The following is a 22,640-nucleotide window of genomic DNA, read 5'->3' as shown; positions in this document are numbered from 1 at the left end:
AAAAACTTATTAGTCTATCCTCACATAACGATGTTTTCGTCCCGTCACCGGCTCATCTAAGTTCGAAACTGTTGGTCATAATTTCAGTATGGATTAATCTCAAATCTGTTTTTTTTTTTTTAATTTTTTTAGGGTAAAAGACTTAAACATCCGTTCAAATTTCTCCTAAATACTGAAGACTTAAATTCAGGGGTGGGTGTAATTGAATTCGAATCGAATCAGGTAACATCTGAATCCGATTAAAAAAATTGACACCTGAATTTGATTCGATATTTGATGGATATTAAAATGAATAATGGAATTCAAATTTGATTAAATATTTGAATATTCGATTCGATCTGAATTTGACCAATTAATTATTTTAGGTAATTAATAAATATATAAAATAAATATTTTATTTATATAAAGTATATAAAGTATATAAATATATAAATTATTTATATAAGTTAATTATTTTGTTATATAAATTATATAAAACATTTAAATATTTCATATATTATATATAAGAATTAAATAGTTAGTTGAATTTGGATATTTATTGTATCGATTCAGGTCATATTCGAATTCGAATCTGATTAGCTATTCAATATGAATAAAATATTCCAATTTGATCGATTAGATATTCGAATTATCCAAATTTGATTTGATTATGTTGAATCTTGAATTCAAAATTGGATTTTTGAATATTGTTGACACCCCTATTTAAACCTCTCGCTTCCCTCATTTTGGATTAAAAAATCTCTTTTTATCATTGTTAAATCATTAAAATTTAAAACAATGGAATTGCTACAAAGTGTCCCTTTTATTTCAAATTTTCGTCCCATTTCAAGCAACAATAGTTGAAACCAGGCAACTCTACCACCCTATTCATACTAGTTTCAAGTATACATCGATCAGGATTTGTTGCAATTTTCAGCACATCCATTTCCTTGAGAAGATAAAAGATAAGGGCCCGTTTGGCATGTCTTTTTGTGCGGTCTTTCAGCTGTTTACAAGTTGGGAATTCCCATTTGACTCGTGGAAGATCTAGCCACCAAAAGACAGTGCGTTGAAAAGACGTGAGAAGCCCATTTCAGGCTGATTTCGGGAAGCTTCATTTTAATCTCGCGCGGACGGGCAAACGCACGGAAAGATGCGTGTCTACCAAACTGTCTTTGAGCTGCCCAGATCTTATATCAAAAGCTTAATGTGTTTTTGACTATCAGAGCTACAAGAAGATCTTCTCCAAAAGATGTGCCAAATGGGCCCTAAGTAATTAATGCTCATGTAAACTCAATTGGAGTTTTATTTTGGTTATAGCTCAATTTGGCTTTAAACCATTAAGCTTAGATTATCAAATATAGGGGTGTCAACAGTATTCCAAAATTCAATTTTGAATTCGAGCTTCAACATAATCGAATCAAATTTAGATAATTCGAATATTTAGTTGGTTGAATTCAGATATGACCTGATTCGATTTGATAAATATCAGAATTCAATCAATTATTTAATTTTTATATTATATATATGAAATATTTAAATGTTTTATATAATTTATATAATATAATAATTAAATTATATAAATAATTTAGATACTTTATATAAATAAAATATTTATTTTATATATTTATTAATTACCTAAAATAATTAATTGGTCAAATTCGAATTGAATCAAATATTCAAATATTTAATCAAAATTGAATATTAATTTTCAATATCCGTCGAATATTGAATTGAATTCAGATATTGAATTTTCTAATCAGATTCCAATTCGAATATTAACTGATTCTGTTTGAATTTGATCTATTTACACCTCTAGTTAAATATGCTATTTCATTTGATTTTCACAATCCGTTGACAGATGATGGGTTTGGCATTAACAATTTAATATTTGTTTTCTTATGTTTATGGGAAATGTTATAATCTTAGATTGTACATGTTTTTCTTTTTTCTATTTTTTTTTTGTGTGAAAAATGGAAAACAACCAAAATAAAAGAAACAAACCACCGAAAAACTCTCCATCATCTAGCGATCTAACTAACCAACTGGAGCTGAGCTTCACTCTGCACGAAAACCTAATCTTTACAAGTTTAACGGTCCAATTGTAAAACACCCAAATTCCACTTTTGCAAAGTTCTACAGATTGAATCTCATTTGCATGGTCAAATCTTGCAGCGGTTTCAGAATTTATCGAAAATATTAGAAAATAAGAACATCAGATTTGTTTTTATATTTTTTCTTGCTTAAAAACCTATTTTGACCCTTTTCATGTGAAGCAAGAAAAAATATAAAAACAAATCTGATGTTCTTATTTTCTAATATTTTCGATAAATTCTGAAACCGCTGCAAGATTTGACCATGCAAATGAGATATATATATATATATATATATATATATATATATATATATATATATATATATATATTACTAACGGAGGGGAGATCTTTGTTAAATAACATCATCTAATAGGGGAGACTTTAATCCATTTTGTAATGAGACGAGAAGTTACAGTATTTATGTGAAAATTCAAAGGAGGTTTAAGTCTTTTTCTCCCCACGAAATGAAAAGGTATTGTTAAAAGCGCTAGAATTCATGCATCTAAGTCGGTGGTAATGTCAGTAGAGTTGCAATTTTTATTGGATTGAATTTGAATACAGCTAATGTTGTGTTTATGTTTGAATACTATTGATACTTCTACTTGCACCATTTTAGATTGGTTAATACAAATTTTTGTGAAATTGTCTTATCGCATTACATCAGATAACCATTTTCACTAAAAAATATAGGCATAATGATTTGGGTATTGGCATTTATATTTGAAACATCAAATTTGATGTTTTTTGAATAAACAACAATGGAACCAAATATTGTAATGATAACTCAAAAGTATTTGTGATAAAAAATATATATTTTCATAAAATTTGTATTAACTGACCTTAAATGTTGCAAGTAGAAGTGGAAATGGTACCAAATACAACCTAAGTCTTCAATAGCAAGTAATGTCTCTTGTTGATTTAGTTAGCAGGACAGGCTTGGAGCACATCTTAGCAATGCAATTTCTAGTAGCTTCTATCTTGTAAAATTCTTCATTAGGGTGAAGTTGGGGAGTGCTTAACAATAAGTGCTTATTAGAATAAGTACTTATTTTGTGCCGGGAGCATACCAGAAAGCGATAAATCCAAATAAGTGCTCATTTGAGAAGCCCAAAATTTGTGCTTATTTTTGAGTGCTTAATTGGGGGGAGGGGAGTGGCTGATGTGGATGACAAGGGATTCAGACATGGGGTAGATTGTCGGGATGCATGTGTGAATGGATGTGTCCCACATTGAAAAGGAAAAAGAAAGGCATGGAACTTATACAAGTTTGACCACAACTAATAGTTTAATCTTCTGATTAAAGTTGGTATCCAACTCTTATTTGTAAGTCTTAAGTGTGCATATAACCTTCCGATTTTGGTGACTAATGGGCCAGCTAGGCATAAGTTCTAAGGAGTGCATGTGGTGACTCCCATGGCTTTGTTAATGGTTGGTAAGTCATTTGCAAAATTACAAGAGCATTTGGTGATAGTTGGCAGTCGGTGGTTGAGTGTGGGCTACAAGTGATTTTAAGAAAGAACATTTGGGGTGGTGTGTGTCAAACTTGATGATATGTTAGTGGTTTTTATTTAGAAGAGAGTTCTCGATGTGGATAACAAGAAACTCACACATGGGGTTTGATTATTACGATGCACATCTAAGTTGGTATACCCCACATTGGAAAGGGAAAAGAGAGGCATGCAACTTAAATACAAGGTTAGCCCACAACCTAAGTGGCTTAATCTTTTGAATTAAAGGTGGTTTACAACTCTTGCATGTAAGTCCTATACATGCATATGAGTTCCTAACATTGGTATCAAAAGTAATGGTTAAATTGGATACAAGTTTTGATGGATGCACATGGGGGAAATTGTTGGGATGTACGTGTCACGTTAGAAAGGGAAAACAAAGGTATTGGACTTATATACAAGACTGGGGGATGTACGTGTCATGTATTGGACTTATATACATGGGGAAATTGTTGGGTTAAAGGTAGTGTCCAAGTCTTATATGTATTTATTATGCACATCTATGAGCCCCTCAATTTTGTTGATTCTCTTCGCTTCCTAAAAGTGATATTAATGAAAAAATTGATTTCTTTGAATATTTTAAACTCAAAAGAACGCAATTTGTTGCTCAAGATGGAATTATAAAGGTTTAAATGGGTGCAATTGATGTTACATTGGAAAAGAAAATTTAGGAATTTGTATGTATTCATTAGCAACACCATTGCAGGTGAAATTTTCAAAAGATTTGAATCCAAAAGTTTTAATTACAAGGTTTGGACATATGATTAATCATGTTATGATCAATGCAAGCAAGCAAGCTTTGATTGTTGACAAACAACTTTTAGAATGTAGAATTTGAGTGAGTATTGTGCATTCAACTTAAGTGATTTTGTATATTTGAAGTTGGGATCATAACTTGTTTGCTAATGACTAAGAGCCTTGTTTTGGAGCGGTAAGTCTTTTTTAGACTTGATTAATGTTTAACATTGTTGCTTTGTAGGAGAAGACAAAAGAAGAATCATTCATGGCTTAGTAATATTTAAGCCAAGGTGGAAATTGTTGGGGATGTAGCTTGGATAACACACTAACCAATTAAGAAAGAAAGGAAAAAGTGGAAGTAAAAGAAGAAGTAACTGTTTGGGTTATGATTTTTTTGGAAATTGGCTCTATTGTTTAAATATATATATATAGATAGATAGATAGAGAGAGAGAGAGAGAATTTGGGGTGTTTAGTGAGGGTTATTTTGATAGTTGATCTTTGGGTTATCTTGGTGAACAAAGTATTTTGGCTTTTGGTGTCCTCTCTTGGTTTTGATTTTGAGTTCTTGTGAGAAATGTAGTAAGGTCAAAAGGGTGTTTTTCTTGTTGGTAAGAGGAATAATCTTTGGCTTCTCTAGTTTTTATCCTTTTTATAATCTCCTATTGGATTTTTTAGTAAATTGATTTTGATTCATTTTTACTTGTGGAGAGGCAGTTTATTGAACCACATAAAAAACCTTTGTACTTTATTTATCTTTTCCGCTAATGACCAAATGGTTGGCACCTTATAGCATTGTTTTCAAAACCAAACCGGACCGGATCGAAAAAATCGAGAACCGGTCACCTGACTGGTTCCGTTTTTATCCAAAGCCGCTCTTTCCCTCAAAACTATTGATTTTGGTCAACAAACCGCTAAACCGACTGATTAACCGTTCGAATGGTTTTGATCGTTTTCCAATTTTTTAAATTTTTTTGTCAGAACGGGTCAGCCATTCAAGTCAAACGGTCAGACCATTTGAACCGGTAATCGGACCCCTGACCTGTTCGATCACCGGTTCATTTTTAAAAACCATGCCTTATACAGCTTTTGGATAGAAGAGGGGTCCCTCTCCCCATGCTATGTCCTTTTTCTTCCGTCAATGATCCCTCCCCCTCTCTTCTTCCTCATTCACCTTTGACATGATTATAACTAATTTGCGAACCTGTTGTGCACAATAAAAGAACATCTCACTATCCTTCTTTTTAGATTATCATGGTTTACTGATCCCACTTTACATTCTTACCTCTTTCTGACCACTAGTGATAACTTATGCTTTCTTTTCACGTTGGAGGATTGATTGGCTGATCTCCTACTTGTGGTCAGTAATTGTCTCTAGGAATGACATGCACAAAATGACTATATATTTCACATAGGTGGACATAAGGAACACTTTGTCACAGAAAATTTCAACTTTGTCTCTTGTGTAAGCTAGCACAATCAATGCATGTCCACATGGGATGCCATTAGCACCCCATACACCTAGCATGTGCATGACCTTGCATCCATCTTTGTGACATTATCCACACTAACACCACCCATAGTATAATATTCATACATACCATACCTTATCACTTTAATAGACCTATAAAAATATGGATAATTAAGATTACATGTACACACATGACAATCAAGATTATAGTCTGTAAATGGACAATCAAGAGTGAAACTAGCTTTCCTTTGTTTCACTCTTCACAACACTATAAGCAATGGGTAATATTCCATTATCCCCATCAAAGCTAACAATTGATAAAACCATGCGTCCAATTGCACCAATCTTCATGTGGCACCCATACATCCAACCTAAGAATCTTCCTAAATCCTTTTAAGAATCCATGTTTAGGACCTCCCAAACAAATGAAGATCTGTTTAAATGTGTTAATTATGCCTGTCTTCTAACTCTAGTGGAGCATGTACCTTGACAACAGTACCTGGGTTGCTAGTCATCATAATTGTATAACATTTAGGCAACAGTTGTACAGTTGTACAGTTGTACAACATCCTACCACACATCGGGAATATCTCCCAGTACATGTATGCTAAATTCAGAGGGAGATGTTCCCAATATATGGCTGAAGAGTGTGCAAGTTTTTGCTTGCAGAAAATCCCGCATGATATCTGTAAGATGGGCATTAATAGATGAGATTACTTGTTCTGGAGCATAATACAAGAAGTGGAAACGTTGTAGTCATTCATAGTTATTCTAATCTGTAAATATATAGCTTTCACGCCCAATAATTACGAATGCTTTCGTAACAAATAACACAAATTTCAAACTTTTAGTTTTACGACATGAAGTGCAGTAACAAAAAGTATATCTTTCCAGAATAACGACCTCAGTACACTGAATCATGCTCCTGCTGGGATTAAGTTACTTGTATCGATCTCAGTTCTCAAACCCAGATATTCTTGCAAGAGACCAAACGGAAACAGTAAAAGCTGAATAGTTTCATCTGCAGTCTTTGAGTTCCACGAGAACCAAATCAAATCAATGGTAAAATCATTCCAAAGATCTGAAAAACTTTGCCAGTTTCTCTGAGACAGATAATTGGCTTTCATGACTCGGTTCTGCATCATCGTCACCATAATCATAGTCATCATCATCTTCAAAAACCAGATGAGTCCCATATTTCTTCAGTTGAAGACCTCCAATGAATGGTGGATCACGCATTTTTACCTGTATCCTATCACCATCCTCTAGCAGAGAAACCAGAGGATTGCAATCAGGATAGCGACACAGGTAAATTTGATCTTCATGTGTCTTTGGAACTCCTTGTAAGTTCAATGCAGTACTGAATATTGAACGAGGACCAGGCTCTCTAAGGATACTTGCTATAACATCTGGTATTACAATCTCTGCATCTCTGAAATCATCTTGCAACTGTTGGTCCAGAGAGATGACAACACAAATAATCACATTCCTGATCTTACGGTTTCTGCGGCTTGAGAAATTCAAGCTTTCTTGAACAAACCAATGTGGGATATCACTTCCAGGAAGACTCAAATTGCGTATATGCCTCAGAACAACCTGTGATGATCAAGAAACATAATATTTTTTACATGTTCACGAATGTTGCAGTTCATATGCATATTTTGCAATGTGGCAACTAGCCAGACCATCCATTCAGGATCAACCATATTTGTTCACTCTCAAATTCACATGAGTCTCAGAACCGATCTAACTTTGGAGTTTTTCCTGAATCCAGAGTTTCAATATTTTAATTTGAAAAGTATCCCAAGACAATGAGCAGCAGCTCATTGATTAGAGGGCAACAGAAATATGTGTGACCAAAAGGAATCCCAACCATCTTCACTAATCAACCTAACTGGAAAACCCACTCCTGAAATTTAGATATATGGGGAGCTAGCCAGGTCACCTAGCAAGGAAATCTAGATTACCACAGGTTGCCATGGTTTTGGACTCCATATGTTCCTCTAGCTGTCGCCTAATTGGGTTGAATGGGATGATCACTTTCAGTTTAAACCCCTTCATCACATCGCTAAAACAAAGCTTTCATTAGGTATTTTTCAAAGGGAACCGGTATGCTAGTCAAGATCATTGGAGAAGTCCCTAAACAACCCAGAAATCATCCATCTGACAAATTAGTTTGGAGTTAAAGGGGTTTAATTTGTGTGTTCCTCTTCCTACCTTATATTCCTTATATTTATGGAACAAATTCAAATTTCAATCAAAAAATGATTACTCGATTTCAAAATAAGTATACACTTTTATGGGCACGTTTTATAGTAAAAACTATAAACTTTAAGCAGCTACATCAATCAACTGGAAAAGTCACCAATAAAAAAAGTAAGGTATAGACTGATATAGACAGTGAGATTGGATACCATGATCAACACAGCTCAAACAAGCAAGATAGTGAGCAATCAAGTTTTAGAGAGGGAGTACCTTTGAAAGCCTTCTTTTCACAACTGAACAGCATGCTGTGCAACCGCTCATATAAAGCCACTTCAAGGACTTCAAGGATTCTAAACCTGGAACATCAATTACTTTGTTGCAATTTGTTAGGTCCAGATGTGCCAAATTCATCAAGTTTGACAGATCGGATATACTCTCCAATGCAGTACAATTTGCAATATTAACATGAAGCAAACTTGATGGAAGTGGTGGGAGGGACTTGAGCTCCACACAATGAGATAAGATAAGACTTCTGAGAAGAGAAAGGCCCCTCAGACTTGATGGAAGTCTGCAGATATTGTTGCGTCCTATATCTAAAGTTTCTAATGATGATAACTTCTCAAAATCATTAGGGATTTCACCAGACAATCCACAAGAATGAGCATTCAGCTCATATAGAAAAGAGAGATTTGAAAAAGAGGTTGGAAGAACAAAGAACTTGTTCTGTTGGGCAGTTAGAATAGTTTGCTCTGAATATTCTGCAATGTTTTGTGGCTTTTGAAGATGAAGACGTTTTGTTATTCTCAATACCCCTAGGCTTGAGAGATTCCCAAAATTTCTTGGCAAATCTGTTATATCAGTTCCCTCCATTAGTAAGGTGTGCAGATTCTTTAAGTTCCCAATGGAACTTGGCAAACTTCTGAGACATTTACACTTGTTTATGTTCAATATCTTAAGTTTCTCCAATTGCCCAATGGACTCTGGCAACTCAGTTATGATGACATCATTAAGGATTAAGGTAGTTAGACTTGAGATATTAACAATTGAATCTGGTAAACATCTCAGTGAATTACAAAACCGCATTTCCAGGTTCTCAAGCATGTTCAACTTTCCAATCTCATCTGGTAGACCTTTGATTGATGTGTAGTCTAGGTGAAGCTCACTTAAAGATATTAATCTTCCAATCGAATTGGGCAAATTGCTAAGAGATTCACAATGGAAAAGTGATAAGAGCTTCAGATGGGATAACAAGCCAATGGAATCAGGGAGTTCTCTAATTGAAGTGCTGGAAAGAAAAAGACTCAGCAATGACTCCATATTTCCAATGGAATCAGGGAGTATAGTTATCAATTTACAACCAGCTAAATTTAGTTTCTCTAGACTCTTTAAAGAGCCAATGGAAATTGGTATTTCTTTCAAAGAAGAAGAGCCATCCAGATAGAGTTCTCTTAGAGAAACCAGTTTTCCTATGGAAGTAGGTAGTTGGGTCAGTGACAGGCATCGTCTTAGACTGAACGTTTCAAGTTTGGTGAGGCAGGATATTGAATCAGGTAGCTTCTCTATAGCAGTTCCATCAACAAGAAGCTCAGTTAAAGACGTCAGGCTCCTGAGGTCTGTAGGTAATTCTTTCAGATTGGAGCAACCAGAGAGGATCAGCTTTTCAAGTTTTCTCAATCCAGAAACATCAGTTGGAAATTCCATAAGATTACGACAGTCTTTCAGGTTCAAGATACGCAACATACTTAGATCCCCAATTGATTTGTGAACATAAATCAGTTCAGTGCAACGCTCCAGAATGAGTTTTTCCAGGTTGGGGTGCCAAACAAAATCAGGTGTAGCAATTAGATTATAGCAACCATATAGATTCATTACCTTCAGCTTCTTAGCCATCTGTCCAATAAAAGTTACGTTAGTGCAGAAAAAACAAATATGGGGTTACACCAGGTTTATGCAATCTGGGTTCACTTGGCAAATTCACAATATCAAAGAAAGCAATTTTAAGTTAAGGTTGTGATGTAATAAAGTGAAAGTTTACCTTGTACTGTCCACCCATCCATCTTGATTTCCATACATGTCTGATTTTGCTCTCGGACAGATCAAGGACAGAAAGTTTTGGAGTACTAAAGTCAGAGGGAAAAGCATCCAATGGACATCCTTTCCATTCTAACCATCTCAGTTCAGAAGGGATAAGTTTAAAACTTCCTTCCATGTTAGCATGATTTATTTGAAGCAGCCTTAGATTAATCATTGGTTCGAACGAATCAGTGCGAAGTTTCACCTCTTTCTCCTCTGCTTCAAAACTGAATGTATTCTTGAATTTTTCCTTCAACCATGAAATAGGACGTCCACGATTTATGATTTTAGAATATCCTTCAGAGCTTAATATCCTCTTTATTTTCTTCTCTCCAGTGTCAAGGATGATGCCCTCAATTTTTCTTGTTCCCTAGTGTGAAACATGCAATAAGTACATAAATTAAAGGAAAAGAATCATATTCCACATCTACTCCCATTCTTGTTATGGTTTTCTTAACATCAATAGTTAGAATTTTAGAAAATTGATTTCCACAGGAGAAAGAGAAGATATATACCTTATTTGCAATGTCCAAAACAGACATTACTTCGTCTTGATCCCACAATCTGCTACGCTTACCAGGATCTTCAACGCATTCCTGTTGAACAATGTTTTGTCCCATGCCTCTGATCTGGTCATGCATCCATAAGGTATTTCCATCAATGATCCTTAAGAGAGACTTTTTTTCTAGTTCTGTGATTGCTGTCTCAGCATGGAATCCACAGCCCTTCAATATATCAATAGCATTATCTCTACTCATGTCCGTGCTACAAAAGAAACATGCAATGTCAAGAAATATGCGCTTACATTCTTCATCCAATGCATCATAACTGATCTTTAACAACTCCTTGATTTCATATGGAGGAATCTTTCTCAACTTCTCCAGTGTATCTTCCCAGTACTTTTTTACTTTGTTACCAAGCAAAAGAGAACCAAAAACTTCTAATGCCAAAGGTAATCCTCCTGTGAGTGATGCAATTTCCTTTGAGAAACACATGAAAGTTTCTGGAGTTTTCTCCCTCCCAAAGGCATGATAACTGAAGAGTTGGAGTGGCTCAGTCCCGCTTAATACTTTAACATCATAGAATACATTTGCAATGTCCTCTAATACTTGTCTATCTCTTGTGGTTATAATGATTCTACTTCCATCACAAAACCAATCTCTCCCACCAACTAAAGCCTCAAGTACTCTAGCATCATCAACATCATCTAGAACAACCAGAACGGGCCTTCCGTGAATTCTTTGTTTGATAATATTGATACCCTTACTGATGTCATCCACTGGCGGTGCATCAGTAGGGAAAAGATCACGAAGAAGCTTCTTTTGAAGCGAAACTAAATTGCAGCCTTCCCTTGAAGCTTCTCTGACATTAAAAATGAAGCTGTGGTGCTTAAATTGAGAGACCATCTTATTGTAAACAGCCTTAGCAAGGGTAGTCTTGCCTATCCCACCCATTCCAATAAGTCCCAGAACTCGGACATCATTGGATTTAACATCTAACACTCTCATCACCTCTTCTACACGAGAATTGATGCCAACCGGATACTTTGCCACACCTAATGGAGTATTACTTGAAACAGTCGAAATCTTTTTAACTAAAGCTTGTATCAACTCTGACTCATCATTCCTGCCAGTAAACATCAAAAGATGGTTAAGAATATGAAACTGATTAGTATTTATAGTAATTTAGCAACTTGACTCTCATATATAGTTCTGCTTATAGTGAATTCTTAAGGCTCAGTTAGGAAAGAGTACAACAAAACGCAAAACCTTGTATGTATTTGCACCATACATATTTGTATTTGTACTCCTTTCAGTTTGGGAAGAGTATAAATACAAATATGTACAGTCCAAATACAAGGTTTAAAAATATAAAAAACAAGGTTTTGCACTGTACATATTTGTATTTTAGGCTACGTTTGGAAACGATGCAAATGGAGTGTAAATCCTGGTTCAGGGTAAATTTGCACTAGATCTTGTTCACTTTTGCTTGTGTTTGGCAACATTGCATTTTTGCATTGACAAATGACAAATCAATACATATTTATATTGATAATAAGATATAAAAGTACATCAATAAAAAAGAAGTAAATTTGCATTCAAGTGGGCTTTTGATAAAAAAAAAAAGCATATGCTTTATTGGAATTCATTTTTGCATCCATTACAGCTAAAAGTCTGTTTGGTAAGAAGGTAAATTTGTCAATGCAAAACTAACCCAACTTTACAATTTATATGAACCGTTTTACACTCTACATATTTGCATCATTTCCAAACGTAACCTTATACTCTTTCGAAACTGACCCTAACTTACTTTTTAGAGTGAAAAAGCAGATCTAATAACTAGAAGCCAAAGAAGAGGATAATTTAGAATAGAGCTATCAAACTTAAAGCTCTAACTAGGGGTAGATCAAAGGCATCAAGGAAACTGAACAAGAATTAATTGAAACAGGGGTAGAGACAAGGTGGGATAGGTAAGTAGGTAACCTATCAAGAACGAAAATGGTAGAAATGCACCTACTACCATAGCCAATGAATAACACAAAAAAGAATAATAAAACAAAAAGAATAACTATGACTATAAACAAATTAATTGCTTTTAGGAGCCCAATTTGATAGCCTAGATTTTTTGTGTTGATTTGGTACCCTTTATTTTTCGGATGGCATAGATTTGTTGAATCTTAGTAACTCAAGTGGGTCTTTGAGACTAATGCTCTGGTCTTGAAAGATCGTTGTGATGGTCCATGATTAGTTTGGTATATATTTTACATGGCTTGTAATTTCTTTTTTAATTTTGTACTTCATTTATTTTCAATGAACAAAATAAGTGTGTATATCATTTACTATATCACTTCTATGGCCTAGGTTGAGGATGCCAAATTTGTCTCCTTCCAAATCCATCCAATGAGTAGTACAACTAATATAATGTCACTATGTGAACAATTAAGTTGTTTTAGTGAAGTTCGATCAGTCTTACGTTAAACATGACCCTAAACCGGATTAAGATTTACCTAAACCCGACCTGAGAGGGAAGGCTCTAACTCTCAAGGAGGGTTTATCACTTAACCTAATTTACTGACAACCATAGCCTAGGTTTCTAATTTCTTGAAACCATTGCACATCACTTGGATTTCAAAGATTAGTTGACAAATCTTGAGGCATTGAGTTCTATGGTTTGGATTGTTGGATGACATTTGGTTCATCATTAGATCATCGAAAGTAAATTATTTCATAAGTTCTTATCATGAATTTTAAGTCTTAGGGACCATTAGATAATTATGGTGAAGTTTCTCAACTCAATTTGTTTTTTAGGCTCTATTGAGTTTATTGGATGGGAAGGAAAAATATGGAATATTTATCCCTTCTCATGTTTGGTTGTGAGTTGTCATGAGATGGGATGGGAAAAAAAGGTGGAATTATAGTTCCAATTCTTGGGATGTGGAATCCCACCATTTTGATGAAAAACAAGTGCGTATGGAGGGGAAACTTGTTTAACAAAAAAAAAAAGAAACACCTTCCTTATAATGTAGTATTTCTAAGAGCTAATATAAGACAATGATCCATTAATAAATTATTACTAATTTAATAGTATATTAATAAAATCATTGAATTAAAAATAATTAATAAGTAACTAACAAAAATATTAATCGATTAAAATGATTTAATAATTAATTAATATTTTGGAATAAAATATTAAAATTATTAATAAAGTTGTAAGTATTAATAAAATAAAATATTAATACTAAATATAAACTAATAAAAATTACAATATTAATTAATTCTCATAATTAATTAACTAATTAATGAACAAATAAATAATTATTTTATTAATAACATAATTAATACAAAATAAAATAAATAATTCATAAACGAAAAATAATTTAACAATTAATTAATATTTAATATTAAAATATTAAAATAACAATCAAGTCATGGTTATTATTAATAATAAAATATAAACATATAAAATTTAATTTTTTAATTAATGAAATTAATTAAAAAACTAAATATTGATTTAAAATAATTAATAATTAATAATAGAATAATAAAAAATAAAAAGTTATTGTTAAATAATTAGTAATTAATTAACGAAATAATTAATGGATATATAAATAATTATTTTATTATTAATTTAATTAATGCTTAAAAATTAATAATAAAAAATTTAAATAACTAAAAATAATAATCGATAAAAACAAATTTTCAATATTAATTAATTAATTAATTATTAATTGTTATTAGGGTTGATTTTGTTACTATCTTCCCTCTTGCAACCAATGGAATGTGAAAATTTTCCACCCATTTTCTTGTCTAGTCCTATCCCATTCCACCAAAATCTTACTTCAAAAACAAATGTAGCCTTAGTGGGTGAAACAATTACATAATAAAATATTGACATGTATGACAATTTATACAACTTTAAATGCATTCACTAAGGAGCCAAAGTCTCCATAAAAACTTATTCACCAAAAGACCAAGCAATAAGCCTTTCAATTCAGACACTTCATCATCTGTTATATAATGGCCCATTAAACCAACTAGCATAGTTATTGAAGAATTTAATTTTTGGGAAATTTATAATACCCGAAAAATGTGGTATCCAAGGAGATTTGACCAATCAAACGCCTCTTGAATTTGATGAATACCACCTCTTTTATGATACCGGTTGATTGGTTGTAAATTTATCTGATATGATGTCTTTTGGGTATCATAGTAGAACCCTTAATTTTTTCGTAAAGTTACACAAATGAGACCCTTAACCCGCCAATCCTGGTGGCAGCGTGATTTAATCCCAAGCCTTCGCTGCCAGTCAAAGATCCCGCCAATTGAAACACCCTCATTTTTTTCCCACTTTTCATTAGTTGGTGAAGTATTTTTGTTAAAAAGCTAATTATGAGAAGCGAACCAACCAAATGTCCCTCAAGTAATATTACATATTTGTGATCGTGTGGTCTTCTAGAATCTAAAGTAGGCAGGGGCATTTAATGGATATTTCATGCATGTTTGTGATTGTGTGAACATAAACTAGGCAAGGGCAACCGGCTGGACTGGACCATCGGACTGGTTGACCCGGGAACCAGTCTGGGACCAGTTTTGGACCCAAAACTGTACGACCCGGGTTTGAATCAAACAGGTAGACCACGTTTGACACAGGAACCGGTGGCGATTATAATTCCGTTTCTGGTCAGGTTTTGAAAACCATGTATAGTAAATCTATCTACTATAAAACATAAGCTTAGGGATGTCAACACTCAACTTCCATGGAGCCCAATGCAGGTTAGAATTTTTGGGTATATTTTGGCAAAAGAGCACACAGCAACAATTAATTCTTCTCAATCAAGTTTTATCCAAGTAAATAATTTTGTATCAAATCCTGAATTAAAAAAAAAAAAGAGAAAAATGTTAACCAGGTGACAGTTCAAACAGTTCCACCATCCAATAGCAGTTAGCAAGATTCTTCTAAAAACTTGCTAGAACAGTGACGAGAATGCTGAAAAAGCAAACGATGCGAAGGTTTATATTTACTAGTTCTTTTTTTTTTCGTCAATTTCACTTTTATTCATATAATGAAAATTAACAAGAAAACACAGTTACTAATTAATCCTGTGTTTGGTTTGAAGGGATTCCTTTCCCTACCTTTTTTTTTTTTTTTCAAACCAAACCCAACCAAGGAAAGAGTAGAAAAAAAGAGTTAAGGAAATACCAGGTTCTGGAAACCCAACCGGCGGTTCCACCAGCTTTCGTCATAGCTTCTCTCCATATCAAGACCTTTTCCACTCCAAAGCGTTTCTCCAGTTTCTCGAAGTCGGCTTTGAAGGGGCCCTTCTGTTGTCGTACATCGGAGGGATCCACTTTATAAAACACCGGAAGTATCGTCCGCCGGCACTCCACGATCTTCGCCAGCTCTTCCAAGCACCACCTGGACGACGCGTACATCTTCGATATCACTACGATCGATGCTGACGAATCCTCTATCGCCGTCAGTAGGCTCGGCGCGATCTCCTCTCCTCTCTGCAATCCATCGTCGTCCATGAACGTTCGGATATTTTTCCGTACGAGCTCGTCGAAGAGGTTCATAGTGAAATCATGGCGAGTGTCCTCGCCTCTGAAACTCAGGAACACGTCCCACCGGAAAACGATGGGCGGAGGACCCTGCAGGTATACATCCTCTTCCATTTCCACTCCTCTCTCTCCTGGTCTGGCGGTCTCCGCTCCTTTTTCAATCTCTGCTTCAATTCTCTTGCCACCATTTCTTTATAAGGATAGGTAGACTGCAGTCCCCCCTCAAAATCTGAAATTACAGCCCCCTCCTATTCTATTATATCCCCTATAAATCGCATTCTGACCGTAGATTTGACATCGATTCACGGTCAGAATTCATTCCGGTGGGCTCAGATTTCTGGATCGGAATTTTTGAACTGGATTGAACAATAAAGAATTCGAGATTTGACTTTTTTATCGGTTAAGAAAACCGGACGACTTTTCTCTCTCCAGCTTTTTACATTGCTAAACCTCTCCTGAATTTTAATAATTGCAATTACCTTTCCTTAACATTATCATCAATGTGTGACTGTAATGGGAGTGAAGATCACATCTGCCCCCACATAATGCGCCTCAAAAATGATTCACACGTATATTTCATCTCAGCGTGCATTGAGAATATTTACCATTTTTGGGGTGCTGTTAGGGGCGCAAATAGATCGGATCATGATCTAATTCGATCCTATTTTGTCAAATTCAGATATCCCCTTTTGGATTTTTAGATTGTATTAGTTCAGATAATAGGATTCAATTGAAAATTAAATCAAATTCAAATCACCCGCTATCCAATCCAAAAGAATCTGATCCAATATATTATTTATTTTTTTTTTATTTTTTATAAATATGTTTATATTGCATTTTTGTAAAATTTTACATTATTTATTTTTATTAAAAAAACATGTATATATATATGACGAATATAGTTGAAAAAATACTTGTCTTTTTCTGTTTTTCTTTACATAAACTGTTTTATTTTCTTTTCCTTCTAATAGTTTATTAATTTTTTTTTTAAATTAAATCATATCAGATTAGATTAAAATATCCGACATCCTTAATTAATGGATTCAGATTTGAATCAATGCTTATGAGATCCGGTTGGATCACATCCTATCCATTTGCATCCCTAGTTAGACTGAAATTTTTCTGATTCAAATATCCTTCTATTAGATTTTTGGATTGGATTCAGATCCCCCTTATATACCCCATTTTGTGTAAAATATATATGACAAAAATGGTAGGAATAAATGCTTGTGCTTTTTTTTTGTATAGACTATTTTATTTTTTTCTTCTATTAATAATTTGTTAAATATTAAATATCTGTGAGTAATTAAATTGGAACATAGCAGATTTGGATATTCAACATCCTTAATGAATTTGAATACGGCTTAAACTTTACAAGATCTGTCGAATCATCAAATTGGGCCTGATATAAAATTTATATTATCGAATCAGATTCAAATATACACCAATTCGAATTTAATCTAATCCATTTACATCCATACAATAGATAATATGTTTTAATAATTCCATAACATGTAAGACATTATAATACACCAATTCTCGAATAACAACTGTAAGACATTATAGATAATATTTTATATAAAGTGATTATAAAAATAAATGTTAATTCTATACATAAATTAATATGTTATAATATAAATAAATAGATTTGCAGATAAAATGTCGGTGGGGTGGGCAAATTCGAGAATGAGGATTGAGGATAGTGTTGGGATTTTCCGGCCTGTTAGGAGGCGGGATTATATTCTTAGTTTCATTTCCATAATAAGGTCTGAATTGAGATATATCACAATATAATATATATCTCAATCAAGACTAAGATATTTTATAGAAATTAAATACTCACCGAATGTCCGCAACACATAATAGAGTCTGGTGTGGGGTTGTTTCAACTTTCAAGTTTCAATCATGTGATAGAGGGTATAGTGGATTGAAATAGTCCACTTTTATTAATATATTGATGTAGTCCGCTTAAAGTGGATGAAGTGAATTCCAACAATACATGAAAAAGTAGTCCATTGAATCGAATTAGCATATCGCTATTAGAGTAGTTGATTTCTCTTATTTTTCTAGCTCATTGTTTATGATTGACTTGGAATGTTATCATTAATTCCACAGCCTGGCACCTAATTTAAAAGGCTGAGTAGCTGGTACAGTGTAGATGTCTAAAGTGGGCCGTGCTGGTATGGCCCGTGGGCTGTTACGGGTTGTACTGCCCTTTCTAATGAATAGTTTGGGGGTCAGTCTGGTACAATTCACAGCCCAAGTCTCTGCGGGCTCATGCCATGCAGTGTCGTGCCACGGGTCGGGTTGGCCCATGGGCTCAAGTTGGGTCATGGACCGGGTCAAAGTTATTTTTATTTATTAATTTAAAAATTTGAAAAAAAAGAACTTAAATTTTTAATTTTATATGAATTCTGATGTATATAATTGCTTATATATATAATATTAATTAAATAAATTAGTATAATAAAATTAAAAACAATTATTTATTTTATTAATATATTATTATATAACTATAATTTATATATATATATATATGGGTCGTTTTGGACTGTGCCGGCATGCGGGCCGCGAGCGGCATGGCCCACTTGGTGGTGCCGTGCCGGCCTTGCCTGAGGACCTAAAATCCTAGGTCCAACACTGCACGGACGGCCCGCGTGCCATCGTGCCGGGCTAGGCCATGCCAAGCCACGGGCAGCACGGCCCAATTTACACCTCTAGTACATTCCAACCATCTATTAGAAACATCTTTTATTGACAAGTATGGGAGATGCTCCCAATGCATCCTAAGATGTACATGGTGTATTGTGAAAGCATGTTGTTGGGGTGTCAATCTAAACCAAATTCAGACGTAGTGCCCCACAGCCGAAAAATATATATATTTTCACTTCATTTACATGCTTTCAAGAAAGTAGAAAGTCAAAAAAATAGAAAGTGATGGTTTTGTTCCTTCGGGTTCTATTTCTTGCCATGTTTTACCAAACCTCCAAACGACAAGGATAGATTAGAGTAGACTCTTTGGTAAAGATATTTGTATTTCAATTGAATGCTTCTATCTTCAACACTGTTTATGATTGATTTTAGGCTCCCTTCACTTTTTTCTATTTCTCTTAGATATATCCTTGTTTTTCAAAACCTCCATTTCCATTGTGAGAGATATACTTTTAGGCCTCGTTCATTTTTTGGTAAGTTACTTATTTGGGTAAATTCACTTTCTCACGCAAGTGTTTTCAAGGAAAGAGTTACTCGGGTAAGTGCATTTATTCATGTTCTTTTATTTCCCATGTAAATAAGGTAATGACCATTTTAATCATAAAAATCCATTATTACAAGGGGCACTTTTGTCCCATTCAAGTGTTGGTAACTTTCCCCCAAGGTAGGAAAGTTATTTACCCACATAGGAGATGGGTATTACTTACCCGGGGAATTAAGAAACATTCCCTAATCCCTACATAAATCTGAAAAAAGAACATTGGTCAATGGGAATCAAAATCCCATTGACCAACTTTATCCCCTCTCAAAATCCAGAAAAAGAATGCCCCCTTAAGGTTGTGTTTGGTTTGAAGGAAAAAGTAGGGAAAGGAAGGAAAAGGCAAGGAAACCTATACAAGGTTTGTAAAGGTTTTCCTACATTTCCCTACTTTTTCCTTCATATCAAACATAGCCCAAGAGATTAACCTTTTCTTTAAAAAAAAAAAAAGAATAGTAAGGTAAAGTTTATTAAAGAAGTGTACAATAAGATAATACATTCCAAAGCATCATGCCCACCCAATGGGCATGCAATGCAAATGCCACCAAACAAATCTCACCCAAACAATCAAAACAGCAAACCAAACAACTTAAAGAAAAAGGCCTTGACTATTCTATTTCATCATGAAGGCAAACAACCAGATCTGTTGTAGTTGCCAGTGGTGACAAGAAAAATGAAAAACTGACCCTTAGAACATCTCTATACATTCAAGCATCCTTTATTGATTTGACAAATTCATGGCATTTATGTTTCAGTTGTGGTGGTGACCAACCGCGGTATTCATTCAAGGTGTTTCTATTCTAGACCTTATTTGTAAGCAACAGTGGCTATTATAGTGGTTGAAACTGATCCACTCATGTAGACCGTTGATAGCTGTTAGCTTTCATTTGCTAGATAACATAAAATGGTTTTAAGACCATAACATATTCTTCGATGAGACAGTCTATTAAAAAGGGACCGTATTATCTATATATTCTATCACTCTTTCATTAAACTACAATACAAGGGATTTTTGATAATTCTAATCTCTAAAAACAAGCAAACTAAACTTCCCTTATCATAAAATATATAATTGTTAAGTACCCTTTTGACATAGTTACTATGATTATTTAATTCTCTTCAATCCTTAGTCTCTCTGGCAACCAACATGAGTTCAAACCATTTAGAACTCACTCATAGCAGAACTCAAATTTACACCTGATGGCTGAAAATCAGAATTTAAAAACAAAAAACAAGAGAGTGTTTTGAGGTTTAATTCATGTGTCGCCATGAACCATTACAAAGTAAGTATTTTTTGGCATCGATGCATTCTTTTAGAGCCATTTTCTGAGAAAATAATGTTATATCTATTGCACCGTTCAAAGATGACTAACAAAAGCTAATTCATTAGTAGTTTAAAGGATGAAACGAATTTGCACGTAATATGTAAACATTTATCCCCCCCAAAAAAAAACTTACATTGGGGACATCTCTTCCATTTCCGGAGGGAGAGAGAAGAAGAAATAACGAGGGGAGAGAGAGAGAGAAACAAGGGAGAGAACTTGCGATGGTGCGGCTGGTGGTCCGGTGATGGTGGAAGTGGGTGAATTTGAAAAAGAACAGAAGATGAGAAGAGATCATACTGAAATTCCTGATCTGCAATTCATTTCTGGCTACTATTTGGTAAAGAAGAGAGAAGAGATCGGAAGCAGTCAATAGTAACGCTTAAGCACCACATGACAACTTCTGTACAAGGAGGTGATAAACCAGCACCACTTTCTTCTGATACATCAGATACTAGTAAGCAATTAAACCATTCTCTCTTTCTTTTTTTTTTTTTTTCCTACTGTTTTATTCTTTGCTTTTATCTGTGAAAAATCTGCCACAGAGCCATGCATATGAGCTTGATTATTCCTTTCTGTGTAACAACCAAATCACGCGTATTCAAGCTTGGACTTGAGACCCATCCTATCCCTATACAATTCCTGTCATTTCAGTATAGTATTGTTTAAAAAGAATCAACCATACAATAATTCAAAATCCCAGGAGGAAGGGAGGAGGTTAGAAGTTGTTTATAATAATGCAACTTGCCGCTCTTATTAATCATAAAGAAATGAATAAGCCTTTTTTTAGTTAAAGAATTGCTCCCATTTTCTTGACTAACTTCATATTGGTGCCCAAAAGCTGTTTTGGTTGATTGAATGGAATTCCCGAGGTACCTCGGGTGGTGATTGAATGCATTAGCCATTCCCTAGATGCATTATGGATATCAATAAATGATCTACCTTCAATTTTTCATAAAAATCCCATCACTTTCTTAATGTTTTCGCCAACTTACATATATTATTAATCGAAAAGTAAGGAGACTAATTAAAAATTTATTTAAATGTGTTTATCCAGTGCTTTACTTTAATTATCGATGGCTCATGAGCTCCGGTTATCACATATTCACATGTTTTTCTTGAGGGAGATGCTCAAAAGATTATAAAACTCAACTCATGTTGAATCCTCAACTTGAGATCCCTTGTTGTTGGTTAATAAACTGAACCATCGATTGCAATACACTTCATCATGGCTATTATTAAACCAAAATCCCCCATAATTAGGGGTGCTAACGGTTTGGTTAACCGTGCACCTATTTTTAAAATCAAATCAGTATTATCCATTTTTTAGAAGCCGGTAATCAAAATCAAATTGAAATTGATCGGTTAATCGGTTGATCGATTCAGTTAATCGTTTGTTCAGTTTATCGGTTTTTTGGTTTTTTATATTTACAATATATATTAAATATATATAAGTATATAATAAAAAACTAGAAATATATAAAATATTATATTTTAAATAATAAATAATATATTATATATTATCAATGTATATATTTATATAAGGTATATTTATCAATTTATAATATATATATATATACCGGTTAGTTCAGTTAACCACCAGTTTTCCATATTGGTTAAGCGAAACCGAACCAACTAGTTTGGTTAATCTGATTTTGGTTTGGTTTTGCTAAGTTTTTTGATTTGGTTCAAGTTTTCAGTTTTTCTTGCTAATCCTATACCGCCTACAAGTAACAAAGTGGTTCACATTAGCTAGTTTGTTGTAATTAAGGGTTTTCGATCAGTTTCTTGCTCACCCTATACCTCTCAAATGGTTTGTTGTAATTAGGGGTGCTCATGGTTCAATTAATCAAACTGTGGGCCTATTTTTCAAACTGAACCAGTAGTACTAGCTTTTGAAAAATCAATAACCAAAACCGAACCGAAGTCGATCGATTAACT

The 22,640-nt window shown here is 34.0% G+C and overlaps 1 protein-coding gene across 1 annotated transcript; it reads right to left on the bottom strand.

Annotated features, from left to right (window-relative positions):
• Positions 1-6,520: 6,520 nt before the first annotated feature.
• Positions 6,521-16,560, bottom strand: LOC148845609 (uncharacterized). Its single transcript, XM_088953618.1, has 5 exons — positions 15,769-16,560; positions 10,584-11,694; positions 10,031-10,438; positions 8,266-9,885; positions 6,521-7,386 (listed from the first exon to the last, which is right to left on the bottom strand). The coding sequence occupies exons 1-5, from the start codon at positions 16,239-16,241 to the stop codon at positions 6,859-6,861; spliced, it is 4,140 nt and encodes a 1,379-aa protein (XP_088809744.1). The 5' UTR covers positions 16,242-16,560; the 3' UTR covers positions 6,521-6,858.
• Between the last annotated feature and the right edge of the window lie 6,080 nt (positions 16,561-22,640).

This window comes from Nelumbo lutea, chromosome 7 (assembly GCF_056320005.1).
Source record: "Nelumbo lutea isolate HS-2025 chromosome 7, American lotus-T2T, whole genome shotgun sequence".
NCBI lineage: Eukaryota > Viridiplantae > Streptophyta > Magnoliopsida > Proteales > Nelumbonaceae > Nelumbo > Nelumbo lutea.
The sequence above is the reverse complement of the archived record's forward strand: the minus strand, read 5'-3'. Positions and strand labels throughout refer to the sequence as shown.